The sequence below is a fragment of the Rhinoderma darwinii genome, chromosome 13, assembly GCF_050947455.1.
Source record: "Rhinoderma darwinii isolate aRhiDar2 chromosome 13, aRhiDar2.hap1, whole genome shotgun sequence".
NCBI classification, from domain to species: domain Eukaryota; kingdom Metazoa; phylum Chordata; class Amphibia; order Anura; family Rhinodermatidae; genus Rhinoderma; species Rhinoderma darwinii.
This window is the reverse complement of record NC_134699.1, coordinates 12,977,624-12,992,273: the sequence shown is the minus strand read 5'-3', so window position 1 is coordinate 12,992,273 and position 14,650 is coordinate 12,977,624. Positions and strand designations below refer to the sequence as shown.

Here is a 14,650-nt window from a genome sequence, read left to right as displayed (position 1 = left end):
CCCTATGTACAAGAATATAACTACTATAATACTGCCCCTATATACAAGAATATAACTACTATAATACTGCCCCCTATAAACAAGAATATAACTACCATAGTACTGCCCCCTATATACAAGAATATAACTAATATAATACTGCCCCTATATACAAGAATATAACTACTATAATACTTCCCCTATATACAAGAAGATAACTACTATAATACTGCCCCCTATGTACAAGAATATAACTACTATAATACTGCCCCTATATACAAGAATATAACTACTATAATACTGCCCCCTATATACAAGAATATAACTACCATAGTACTGCCCCCTATATACAAGAATATAACTACTATAATACTGCCCCCTACGTACAAGAATATAACTACTATAATACTGCCCCCTATATACAAGAATATAACTACCATAATACTGCCCCCTATATACAAGAATATAACTACTATAATACTGCCCCCTACGTACAAGAATATAACTACTATAATACTGCCCCCTATATACAAGAATATAACTACCATAATACTGCCCCCTATGTACAAGAATATAACTACTATAATACTGCCCCTATATACAAGAATATAACTACTATAATACTGCCCCCTATATACAAGAATATAACTACCATAGTACTGCCCCCTATATACAAGAATATAACTAATATAATACTGCCCCTATATACAAGAATATAACTACTATAATACTGCCCCCATGTACAAGAATATAACTACTATAATACTGCCCCTATATACAAGAATATAACTACTATAATACTGCCCCCTATATACAAGAATATAACTACCATAGTACTGCCCCCTATATACAAGAATATAACTACTATAATACTGCCCCCTACGTACAAGAATATAACTACTATAATACTGCCCCCTATATACAAGAATATAACTACCATAATACTGCCCCCTATATACAAGAATATAACTACTATAATACTGCCCCCTACGTACAAGAATATAACTACAATAATACTGCCCCCTATATACAAGAATATAACTACCATAATACTGCCCCCTATGTACAAGAATATAACTACTATAATACTGCCCCTATATACAAGAATATAACTACTATAATACTGCCCCCTATATACAAGAATATAACTACCATAATACTGCCCCCTATATACAAGAATATAACTACTATAATACTGCCCCCTACGTACAAGAATATAACTACTATAATACTGTCCCCTATATACAAGAATATAACTACTATAATACTGCCCCCTATATACAAGAATATAACTACTATAATACTGCCCCTATATACAAGAATATAACTACTATAATACTGCCTCCTATATCAAGAATATAACTACTATAATACTGCCCCTATGTACAAGAATATAACTACTATAATACTACCTCCTATATACAAGAATATAACTACTATAATACTGCCCCCTATATACAAGAATATAACTACTATAATACTGCTCCTATATACAAGAATATAACTACTATAATACTGCCCCTATATACAAGAATATAACTACTATAATACTACCTCCTATATACAAGAATATAACTACTATAATACTGCCCCCTATATACAAGAATATAACTACTATAATACTGCCTCTTATATACAAGAATATAACTACTATAATACTGCTCCTATATACAAGAATATAACTACTATAATACTGCTCCTATATACAAGAATATAACTACTATAATACTGCCCCTATATACAATAATATAACTACTATAATACTGCCCCTATATACAAGAATATAACTGCAATAATACTGCTCCTATATACAAGAATATAACTACTATAATACTGCCCCTATATACAAGAATATACCTACTATAATACTGCCCCTATATACAAGAATATAACTACTATAATACTGCTCCCTATATACAAGAATATAACTACTATAATACTGCCCCCTATATACAAGAATATAACTACTATAATACTGCCCCCTATATACAAGAATATAACTACTATAATACTGCCTCCTATATATAAGAATATAACTACTATAATACTGCCCCTATATACAAGAATATAACTACTATAATACTGCTCCCTATATACAAGAATATAACTACTATAATACTGCCCCTATATACAAGAATATAACTACTATATTACTGCTCCCTATATACAAGAATATAACTACTATAATACTGCTCCCTATATACAAGAATATAACTACTATAATACTGCCCCCTATATACAAGAATATAACTACTATAATACTGCCTCCTATATACAAGAATATAACTACTATAATACTACCTCCTATATACAAGAATATAACTACTATAATACTGCCCCCTATATACAAGAATATAACTACTATAATACTGCCTCCTATATACAAGAATATAACTACTATAATACTGCCCCCTATGTACAAGAATATAACTACTATAATACTGCCCCCTATATACAAGAATATAACTACTATAATACTGCCCCCTATATACAAGAATATAACTACTATAATACTGCCCCCTATATACAAGAATATAACTACTAGAATACTGCCCCCTATATACAAGAATATAACTACTAGAATACTTCCCCTATATGCAAGAATAGAACTACAATAATACTGCCCCCTATATACAAGAATATAACTACTAGAATACTGCCCCTATATGCAAGAATAGAACTACTATAATACTGCTCCTATATACAAGAATATAACTACTATAATACTGCCCCCTATATACAAGAATATAACTACTATAATACTGCCTCCTATATACAAGAATATAACTACTATAATACTACCTCCTATATACAAGAATATAACTACTATAATACTGCTCCCTATATACAAGAATATAACTACTATAATACTGCTCCCTATATACAAGAATATAACTACTATAATACTGCCCCCTATATACAAGAATATAACTACTATAATACTGCCTCCTATATACAAGAATATAACTACTATAATACTGCCCCTATATACAAGAATATAACTACTATAATACTGCTCCCTATATACAAGAATATAACTACTATAATACTGCCCCTATATACAAGAATATAACTACTATAATACTGCTCCCTATATACAAGAATATAACTACTATAATACTGCCCCCTATATACAAGAATATAACTACTATAATACTGCCTCCTATATACAAGAATATAACTACTATAATACTACCTCCTATATACAAGAATATAACTACTATAATACTGCCCCCTATATACAAGAATATAACTACTATAATACTGCCTCCTATATTCAAGAATATAACTACTATAATACTGCCCCCTATATACAAGAATATAACTACTATAATACTGCCCCCTATATACAAGAATATAACTACTATAATACTGCCCCCTATATACAAGAATATAACTACTATAATACTGCCCCCTATATACAAGAATATAACTACTAGAATACTGCCCCCTATATACAAGAATATAACTACTAGAATACTTCCCCTATATGCAAGAATAGAACTACAATAATACTGCCCCCTATATACAAGAATATAACTACTAGAATACTGCCCCTATATGCAAGAATGGATCTACTATAATACTGCTCCTATATACAAGAATATAACTACTATAATACTGCCCCCTATATACAAGAATATAACTACTATAATACTGCCTCCTATATACAAGAATATAACTACTATAATACTACCTCCTATATACAAGAATATAACTACTATAATACTGCCCCCTATATACAAGAATATAACTACTATAATACTGCCTCCTATATACAAGAATATAACTACTATAATACTACCTCCTATATACAAGAATATAACTACTATAATACTGCCCCCTATATACAAGAATATAACTACTATAATACTGCCCCCTATATACAAGAATATAACTACTATAATACTGCCCCCTATATACAAGAATATAACTACTATAATACTGCCCCCTATATACAAGAATATAACTACTATAATACTGCCCCCTATATACAAGAATATAACTACTATAATACTGCCCCCTATATGCAAGAATAGAACTACTATAATACTGCTCCTATATACAAGAATATAACTACTATAATACTGCCCCCTATATACAAGAATATAACTACTATAATACTGCCTCCTATATACAAGAATATAACTACTATAATACTGCTCCCTATATACAAGAATATAACTACTATAATACTGCTCCCTATATACAAGAATATAACTACTATAATACTGCCCCCTATATACAAGAATATAACTACTATAATACTGCCCCTATATACAAGAATATAACTACTATAATACTGCCTCTATATACAAGAATATAACTGCTATAATACTGCTACCTGTATACAAGAATATAACTACTATAATACTGCCCCTATATACAAGAATATAACTACTATAATACTGCTCCCTATATACAAGAATATAACTACTATAATACTGCCCCCTATATACAAGAATATAACTACTATAATACTGCCTCCTATATACAAGAATATAACTACTATAATACTACCTCCTATATACAAGAATATAACTACTATAATACTGCCCCCTATATACAAGAATATAACTACTATAATACTGCCTCCTATATACAAGAATATAACTACTATAATACTCCCCCCTATATACAAGAATATAACTACTATAATACTGCCCCCTATATACAAGAATATAACTACTATAATACTGCCCCCTATATACAAGAATATAACTACTATAATACTGCCCCCTATATACAAGAATATAACTACTAGAATACTGCCCCCTATATACAAGAATATAACTACTAGAATACTTCCCCTATATGCAAGAATAGAACTACAATAATACTGCCCCCTATATACAAGAATATAACTACTAGAATACTGCCCCTATATGCAAGAATAGATCTACTATAATACTGCTCCTATATACAAGAATATAACTACTATAATACTGCCCCCTATATACAAGAATATAACTACTATAATACTGCCTCCTATTTACAAGAATATAACTACTATAATACTACCTCCTATATACAAGAATATAACTACTATAATACTGCCCCTATATACAAGAATATAACTACTATAATACTGCCCCCTATATACAAGAATATAACTACTATAATACTGCCCCCTATATACAAGAATATAACTACTATAATACTGCCCCCTATATACAAGAATATAACTACTATAATACTGCCCCCTATATACAAGAATATAACTACTTTAATACTGCCCCTATATACAAGAATATAACTACTATAATACTGCCTCCTATATACAAGAATATAACTACTATAATACTACCTCCTATATACAAGAATATAACTACTATAATACTGCCCCTATATACAAGAATATAACTACTATAATACTGCCCCCTATATACAAGAATATAACTACTATAATACTGCCCCCTATATACAAGAATATAACTACTATAATACTGCCCCCTATATACAAGAATATAACTACTATAATACTGCCCCCTATATACAAGAATATAACTACTTTAATACTGCCCCTATATACAAGAATATAACTAAATAAGGTAAATATAAACTCAATAAGGTGCTGGTCTGTGGTCTCGGGTATCTGGCGCCGTGCTGACTGCAGAGCATCCCACATTTTCTGGAGGGTGCGTGGGGGAGGATCCATAGAGCGAACAAGACGATTGAGGTCCCACAGATGCTCAATTGGGTTCAAGTCAGGAGAATTAGGGTATGTTCACACGGCGGGGGTCCGTAACGGCTGAAATTACGGGGATGTTTCAGCCTGAAAACATCCCCGTAATTTCAGCCGTACCGGCATGTGCAGGCGCTTGAACGCCGCGTCAATTACGGCCGTAATTAGCGCTGCTATTCATTGGAGTCAATGAATAGCGGCTCCAATTACGGCCAAAGAAGTGACAGGTCACTTCTTCTACGCGGGCGTCTATTTACGCGCCGTCATTTGACAGCGGCGCGTAAATATACGCCTCGTGTGAACAGACAAACGTCTGCCCATTGCTTTCAATGGGCAGATGTTTGTCAGCGCTATTGAGGCGCTATTTTCAGACGTAATTCGGGGCAAAAACACCCGAATTACGTCCGTAAATAGGCCATGTGAACATACCCTTAGGGGCCAGGGAAGTACTTGGAAGTCTTGGTCGTGCTCTTCCAACCACTGTCGGACATTTCTAGCCGTGTGACATGTCGCATGTGTGAAGATTCCATCTGCCCCAGGGAAGACAAACGGCATGTATGGGGGGACGTGATCTGTAACGAAGGATTCATACCCAAATCAGTTCAGAGTCTTCCACATGGATGAGTGGGCCAGAAAATACCATTATAAAATTCCCCAGATCATAACGCTGCCGCCACCGCCTTGTGTTCTTCCAGCAATGGCTGCAGGGTGTTTGTTCGATGAAGCAGAAAACGTGACTCATCGGAGAAGACAACCCTTTACCAATCATCGGGGGTCCAATTCCGATACTGCCGTGCAAATTGAAGCTTTTTTTTTCCGATGCACGGAATCGTTCTGGTGATCTAAACTGGAAACGTGAGAGATAGTGAAAACAGAATGCTGCACCAATACATTTATATATTTACTTGTTACATAGGAGCAGTGAACGATCGTCTGCTTCGGAGCCCCAGGGGTTCAGGGTTCACTGAACGGTTGTTTTAGACACACGTCTGGTAGCCCCCTGATTGATTTTCATGGTGAGCTGCTCCACTTTAGCGTGTCATTCGGCCCTCGCGCACCTTCGTAGCCGACATTCACCTCTCACATCAATGGCACGTGGTGCTCCACAGCCAAGATGTGATTGGCTGCAGCGGCGATCACATGGGCTGACACTTCATCCTAGGGGGCCGGCCCTCTGATGTCATTTAGGCCGACCTCCTGGGATGACGTTTCGTCCCATGTGACCGCCGCTACAGCCTGTGATTTTATGCGGTGGTCACATGGGATGGAACATCATCCCAGGAGGCCGGCCTGGAGAAAGAAACACAGACTTCTGGGTAAGTATGAGAATTTTTTTTTTTTTTTAGTTGCGTTTTTTGCAGCGGATTCGCTGAGACTCTGCTGCAAAAAATGCAACAACTGCTATTTGTTGTTTTACCTCCACATTGATTTCAATGGGGAAAACCCGCAACAAATAAGCTCCGTTTACGCAAATACAATTGACATGCTACGGATCAAAATTCCGCACCGCAGGTCAATTTCTTGTTTTTTCCGCTCATTATTTACGCAGCGTCTGGATGAGATATATTCGATGTCATCCACTTTGCTGCTACTGTATTATGCTGCGGATTTTCCGCAACTAATTCCGTTGTGGCAGATCCGCAGTATTTACGCAATGTGTGAACTGACCCTTAAAGTATTGAACAAGAAAATGGATGCAAACAGATTGGCGATTTTCCCTTGATTAAGATAGGAGACAGAATTAATCATCGCACCTTCACCCTAGAACAGTCTTCTCAGAAACCAGGCAGGAAGGATTTGTCTTTCTGTTCATATTTCGGATTTTTTCCAGTTGAGTTACAATTTTGAATACTTTTTTTAGCATCTCCCAGGCGGCGCTTGTGCCTGCGTCGTTCTTATATTTAGCTCCATAGAAAGTCCCGGCCATCTCACTACTTTATCCGTGTTATTAGAAACTTCAGATAGGAAAATATCACACTCTATGCGACGAGAACCTGGAACGTTTCATCACCCGACCTTTCATCTTCCAGCCATGATGTCATCTTACTTTACACCACCACATAACTCACATGACGTAGACACTACAATAGCCGGCCGATCATAAAACATATCCACTAATTACAAAGAAAACACTGGCTTTCCCGTCCTTTCATTTCCTGGATCCTGCTCGCCTATCAACAGATGCCCCAGATTAGCAAGAACTTACAAAGTGCTCTGGTACCAAGAGTGACAATCTAGGGCTTAAGGCTCTCCGAGGTGCCAAAAAACTTTGCTCATAGGTTTGGTTTTCTTTAAACTTGGTCAAATATTTATTTTTCGGCTTCCTGTAAATCCTTTACATGACTTGCGGCCTGTTATTCTAAAAGTCATTATTGTTCGAAAACTTTGCCTTTCAGGAGATTTTTATAGGACCGTAAAGTCACAGGTTTCTCTCCGAAAGGTGTTTATTCCACCCTGGCACGGGGAGAGAAATTCTGAGAGTTAGAGAAGTTCGGGCCTCTTGGCTGCAGGTTCTAACCTTTCTCCAACCTTGTGATTTGTGGAGGTGCTTTGTACAACTGAGAATTACGCTTTCCATACTCAGTAGTGACAATGTCGCTGGTCCAAATAGTCCTGGCAGATCCTGAGGAGAACTGCAGGTATCTCCAATACTTCTTGAAGACCAGGCTTCCTTTTCTTGTGTGGAAGTTCTATCTTCTCCTTCCGTGGTGGTTTATCTTGTAGAGTTTAATGACATACAAGAGGGTTATGGCTCCATGCAGAAATTGTACATAGAGAATAGGGAATTCATAGCCACGATAAAAATGAAAGCCCTTTCAGGTGCTGCTTGACACCAGCAAACATCTAACCACTCGTAACAAAGGGTTCTGGCACCACCACCCAATTTTTATGACTCGGGCACATTATTTGCCACCATTGCAGCCCCTGTAGAGACCACATCCCTCTGTAGTTTCTCATTACTCATTAAAATGGGAATTAGACAAACCTCTGATATGCCTAGAGCAGCCGCATGTGTTGCCCCTGTGCTTTGTGCAACAGCCAAGGACGGGATCAGATCCCAATTGTAAGATCGGAAAAGCTTTTCCTAAAGAGCTGGATCTTAAGCAGCAAAGAAATGATGGATAGTAAGGCCATAAACTCACAAAAAGGAATGATGTTTTTGTGCCTGAGTGCACCCCCTGGAGACAATAGTAGCTGCTATTGGTGCTACAGCTTTAGTTTTGCCCATGTTGCGGAGCTTTTTATAATGTGTTCAATAAAGTGCTGACAAATGTGCCGTAAAATTGACATAATGCGTTAGATAAATGGTGGAAGCGACTTATCTCATATTTAGAAACGGTGGGGCTTAAAGGGGTTCTCCAATCCCAACTGTTTAGAACAATTTCTTGACAATAAGCAGATCACAAAGTGTCCCCCTGCTGGGAATCCTGGCGAAAAGCTGTAATCTGTGGGGGAAACTTGGCAGTAAGTGTTCAATTTCCCTGCAGCACCACCACAGGAGAAATTAAGCATTACACAGTGTCCAGTCATATCAATGTGTTGTCTGTGTAATGCAGGAGAGGATGGGTCCTCCAGAACGAAAGATGCTCTTTATAACGGCTCTCCACTCTGGCCAAGAGATGAGGATCCTGAACAGAGGACCCCCCCTCTATTATTTCACAATTCCCCAATAGTGTGTATGTAAAAGATTGTTCTGAATTGAACAATCCCTTTAAGGGGCTTTGTCTCTGGCTGGGAGGGAGAAGAAAAGTTAACCCGATATAAGGAATACATTACCTGGTGCTGGCACCTACAGGACACCTGTGAGAATGCATGCAATGCTAATTACAATGGAGGAAAGAAAACGTATCACTGCAGGTCAGGACATCTGCGAGTGGATGACCCAGTAGAGGCCATTTATGAGAAATGGAGGCAGAAAATAGCGCCTTATTCCCATGGACGTCATTTTATTCTGTTACTACACTAAGCTGATCGCTTTACGTATTTGGGCGTGACAAAAAAAATAATAATGGAGCCTTGTGGGAGGAGCCTAAGAAAGCAGCATTTTGTGCCTTTAAAGAGGCTCTGTCACCAGATTTTGCAACCCCTATCTGCTATTGCAGCAGATCGGCGCTGCAATGTAGATTACAGTAACGTTTTTATTTTTAAAAAACGAGCATTTTTGGCCAAGTTATGGCCATTTTTGTATTTATGCAAATGAGGCTTGCAAAAGTCCAAGTGGGCGTGTTGAAAAGTAAAAGTCCAAGTGGGCGTGTATTATGTGTGTACATCGGGGCGTTTTTAATACTTTTACTAGCTGGGCTTTCTGACGAGAAGTATCATCCACTTCTCTTCACAACGCCCAGCTTCTGGCAGTGCAGACACAGCGTGTTCTCGAGAGATCACGCTGTGACGTCACTCACAGGTCCTGCATCGTGTCAGACGAGCGAGGACACCGGCACCAGAGGCTACAGATGATTCTGCAGCAGCATCGGCGTTTGCAGGTAAATCGATGTAGCTACTAGTAGGGATTGCAATGGAGAACCTATTTAAAGTGTAGCTAAATGTACGACAGACTTCTGACATGTCATAGTGACATGTCAGAAGTTTGTATTGGTGGGGGTCCGAGCACGGAGACCCCCACCAATCGCTTGAATGAGGCAGCTGAAGAGTTTGTGTGAGCGCTCAGCTGCTTCGTGTCTGTACGGCTTTTTCCGGAAAGCCAATGAATCGGAGTACGGGCTCGTAGACTTTCTATTGAGTCCGTACACTATACATTTATTTCCGGAAAAAGCCGAACAGAAACTAAGCAGCTGTGATCAAACACGAACTCTTCAGCTGCTTCGTTCTAGCGATTGGTGTGGGTCTACGTGCTCGGACCCCCACCAAAACAAACTTCTGACATGTCACTATGACATGTCAGAAGTTTGTCAAACGTTTAGCTACACTTTAAGCACGGAGCAGAAGCCCAAGCCACATAAAAGCTTAGTTTTATACTACTTCAGACTGCCCTTATAGCTTTGACTACCATGCGGCTAAGCTTCAGTCACTGATCATAGCTGTGCCCTAATTGAAAAGAACTGAAGGTGCTCATACACATTAGATGAATGTCGGCCGAACCTGCCGATTTTGACTGGATCGGCCGACCCATCGAATGTGTATGGTGGTCTCCCAACTCTCCCCTGACGGCAGATATCGGGGGAAGGAAGGATCGGCATGTTAGGTACCAAGAGGCCCAATCCTTTGTTCTCACAGGAGATAAAACGGAGCGTCTGGCAGCAACTTATTCCTCTCTCCCCATTAAAGAGGCTCTGTCACCAGATTTTGCAACCCCTATCTGCTATTGCAGCAGATCGGCGCTGCAATGTAGATTACAGTAACATTTTTATTTTTTAAAAAGGATGTAGTCATTTCATTTATTTTGACATTTCAGTTTCTTTCTGAAGGGAGGTCATACATTTATCTGCTGCTTTGCATTGGTTTTACCTAACAGCCACCACTAGGGGGAGCTCACAAATTTATACAGCTCCCATTAAGTTCAATACTAGCTGTATAAATCCGTACACAGTGAGCACCCCCTATGAAATGAAACAGCACGGAACTTTGGACCTAAATATAAAGTGTTCATAACTTTACTAAAGATGTACTACATGTAGTGTTGCAATACCACATACAACCTGTGGACGGGTGTGGCGCTGTTTTTGGAAGAAATAAGCCATACTTTTCTAATCCTGCACAAAAGCTAACAATATTCTTGATAAATGCAGGGAACTTCTATTTTTTGGCTTTCTTTCAATTATCACCTTTACTCAACAAAAGAACCACTGTTTGAGACAAGTGACCCTTCATCAGCCAATCATGGATAAGGGGTGTGGTTTAACGTTCTAAGTACAAGAGGTCAAACTGTATATTCTAAAGTGTCTCTGTGCCGCGTTGTAGCACATCCACCATGTTACTATTGCTTATACCTAAATCAGGGCATTGGTCTACAGTAAAATGGCGATAGCACAGTGGCTAACCTCTATTCTCAAACACTGCCAGCCTCTGCCGGAAGTTAGGGGACATTATTTCCAGTTACACACCGGTTCTGGCGGAAGCGGCGGACGTGTTGTTTTCCCGGTTCAGGTTCCTGGCGGAAGTGCTGGGATGCGGGCTGTCGGTGCCGTGGTGTCCGGCGGCGGGTGTAGTAGGCCGTTTGGCCGGGGTGTGTGAGCGGCGGGTACCGGGCGGGCGGGGAGGGTTAGCGATCTTTCGTGCCGGCTAGGAACATGGCCACTCGCCGCCTGACCGACGCCTTCTTATTATTGCGGAACAATGCCGCCCATAACCGGCACATTCTGGCCGAGCAAGTGAGTAATCCCAGCCGCCCGGGGAGTGCGCAGAGCCGCGGAGCGGTGAGTCTCCGGCCCCGGGATGTGACCGCATCATATAGACCCAATTTGTAGTGTAACCCCCCCCCCATATAATATATAATGTACTGTATATAATATATATAACCTGTATACAGACAGCTGTCACATATATACTGTGTATAATATACATCACCTGTATACAGGCAGCTGCTACGTATAATGTACTGTATATAATATATCACCTACGGTATATACCGGCAGCTGTCGCATATATACTGTATATAATTTATATCACCTGTATACAGGCAGCTGTCAAATATAATGTACTGTATATAATATAGATCACCTGTATACAGGCAGCTGTCACATATAATGTACTGTATATGATATATATCACCTGTATGCAGGCAGCTGTCACATATAATGTACTGTATATGATATATAACACCTGTATACAGGCAGCTGTCACATATAATGTACTGTATATGATATATATCACCTGTATACAGGCAGCTGTCACATATAATGTACTGTATATGATATACATCACCTGTATACAGGCAGCTGTCACATATAATGTACTGTATATGATATATATCACCTGTATGCAGGCAGCTGTCACATATAATGTATTGTATATGATATATATCACCTGTATACAGGCAGCTGTCACATATAATGTACTGTATATGATATATATCACCTGTATACAGGCAGCTGTCACATATAATGTACTGTATATGATATATAACACCTGTATACAGGCAGCTGTCACATATAATGTACTGTATATGATATATAACACCTGTATACAGGCAGCTGTCACATATAATGTACTGTATATGATATATATCACCTGTATACAGGCAGCTGTCACATATAATGTACTGTATATGATATATATCACCTGTATACAGGCAGCTGTCACATATAATGTACTGTATATAATATATATCACCTGTATACAGGCAGCTGTCACATATAATGTACTGTATATGATATATAACACCTGTATACAGGCAGCTGTCACATATATACTGTATATTATATATATCACCTGTATACAGGCAGCTGTCACATATGATGTACTGTATATAATATATATCACCTGTATACAGGCAGCTGTCACATATAATGTACTGTATATGATATATATCACCTGTATACAGGCAGCTGTCACATAATGTACTGTATATGATATATATCACCTGTATGCAGGCAGCTGTCACATATAATGTACTGTATATGATATATATCACCTGTATACAGGCAGCTGTCAAATATAATGTACTGTATATAATATAGATCACCTGTATACAGGCAGCTGTCACATAATGTACTGTATATGATATATATCACCTGTATGCGGGCAGGTGTCACATATAATGTACTGTATATGATATATATCACCTGTATGCAGGCAGCTGTCACATATAATGTACTGTATATGATATATATCACCTGTATACAGGCAGCTGTCACATATAATGTACTGTATATGATATATATCACCTGTATACAGGCAGCTGTCACATAATGTACTGTATATGATATATATCACCTGTATACAGGCAGCTGTCACATATAATGTACTGTATATGATATACATCACCTGTATACAGGCAGCTGTCACATATAATGTACTGTATATGATATATATCACCTGTATACAGGCAGCTGTCACATATAATGTACTGTATATGATATACATCACCTGTATACAGGCAGCTGTCACATATAATGTACTGTATATGATATATAACACCTGTATACAGGCAGCTGTCACATATAATGTACTGTATATGATATATAACACCTGTATACAGGCAGCTGTCACATATATACTGTATATGATATATATCACCTGTATACAGGCAGCTGTCACATATAATGTACTGTATATAATATATATCACCTGTATACAGGCAGCTGTCACATATAATGTACTGTATATGATATATAACACCTGTATACAGGCAGCTGTCACATATATACTGTATATGATATATATCACCTGTATACAGGCAGCTGTCACATATGATGTACTGTATATAATATATATCACCTGTATACAGGCAGCTGTCACATATAATGTACTGTATATAATATATATCACCTGTATACAGGCAGCTGTCACATATAATGTACTGTATATGATATACATCACCTGTATACAGGCAGCTGTCACATATAATGTACTGTATATAATATAGAAAAAACAATATTGCCAAAGGCAAAAAGATGATCCCTTGTTTCCCAGACACCTATTGAACACTTACGAATATTATAACTTTATTGTAAATGACTATTAAGCATAAAAATGAAGATTAAAAGCGCAATGTGAACTGCAAGTCCCTATATAGTAATGCGGATATTGCCCTGTAGTCTGTACTCTGCGTGCAGAGTCAGACCACCACCTCTGATGGCCGCACTGCCTGTATGAGACCACTAGAATTCGCGGCTGGAGTCCGCTGGAAAAAGGTCTTAGAATTGTCAGAACACATTGAATTCTAAAAAGAAAAGAGCCCCCCCCCCCCCCCGACATGTTTCACCACGTAGTGGCGTCCTCAGGGTTAAAAGGGGCCAATGGCGGCGAACGCGACCGAGTCTTCTATTTATGACCTCACTTGTGACATCCGCTAAACTGATGCTA

At 38.2% G+C, this 14,650-nt stretch overlaps 1 protein-coding gene across 5 annotated transcripts in view; it reads left to right on the top strand.

The window, feature by feature from the left end:
• The window catches only part of STX16 (syntaxin 16), a 92,054-nt gene that overhangs the window by 51,184 nt on the left and 26,220 nt on the right, over nt 1–14,650 (top strand). For 2 of the 5 annotated variants that reach the window (XM_075846495.1, XM_075846494.1), the window contains exon 1: nt 11,723–11,994. The exons of 1 other annotated variant lie outside the window; for it this stretch is intronic. In XM_075846495.1, coding sequence (XP_075702610.1) covers nt 11,914–11,994 — 81 coding nt within the window. In that variant the 5' untranslated portion in view covers nt 11,723–11,913. Of the gene's footprint in view, nt 1–11,721; nt 12,040–14,650 lie in introns of those variants that run through there. 2 more of the 5 variants (XM_075846492.1, XM_075846493.1) reach the window with 2 other exon arrangements.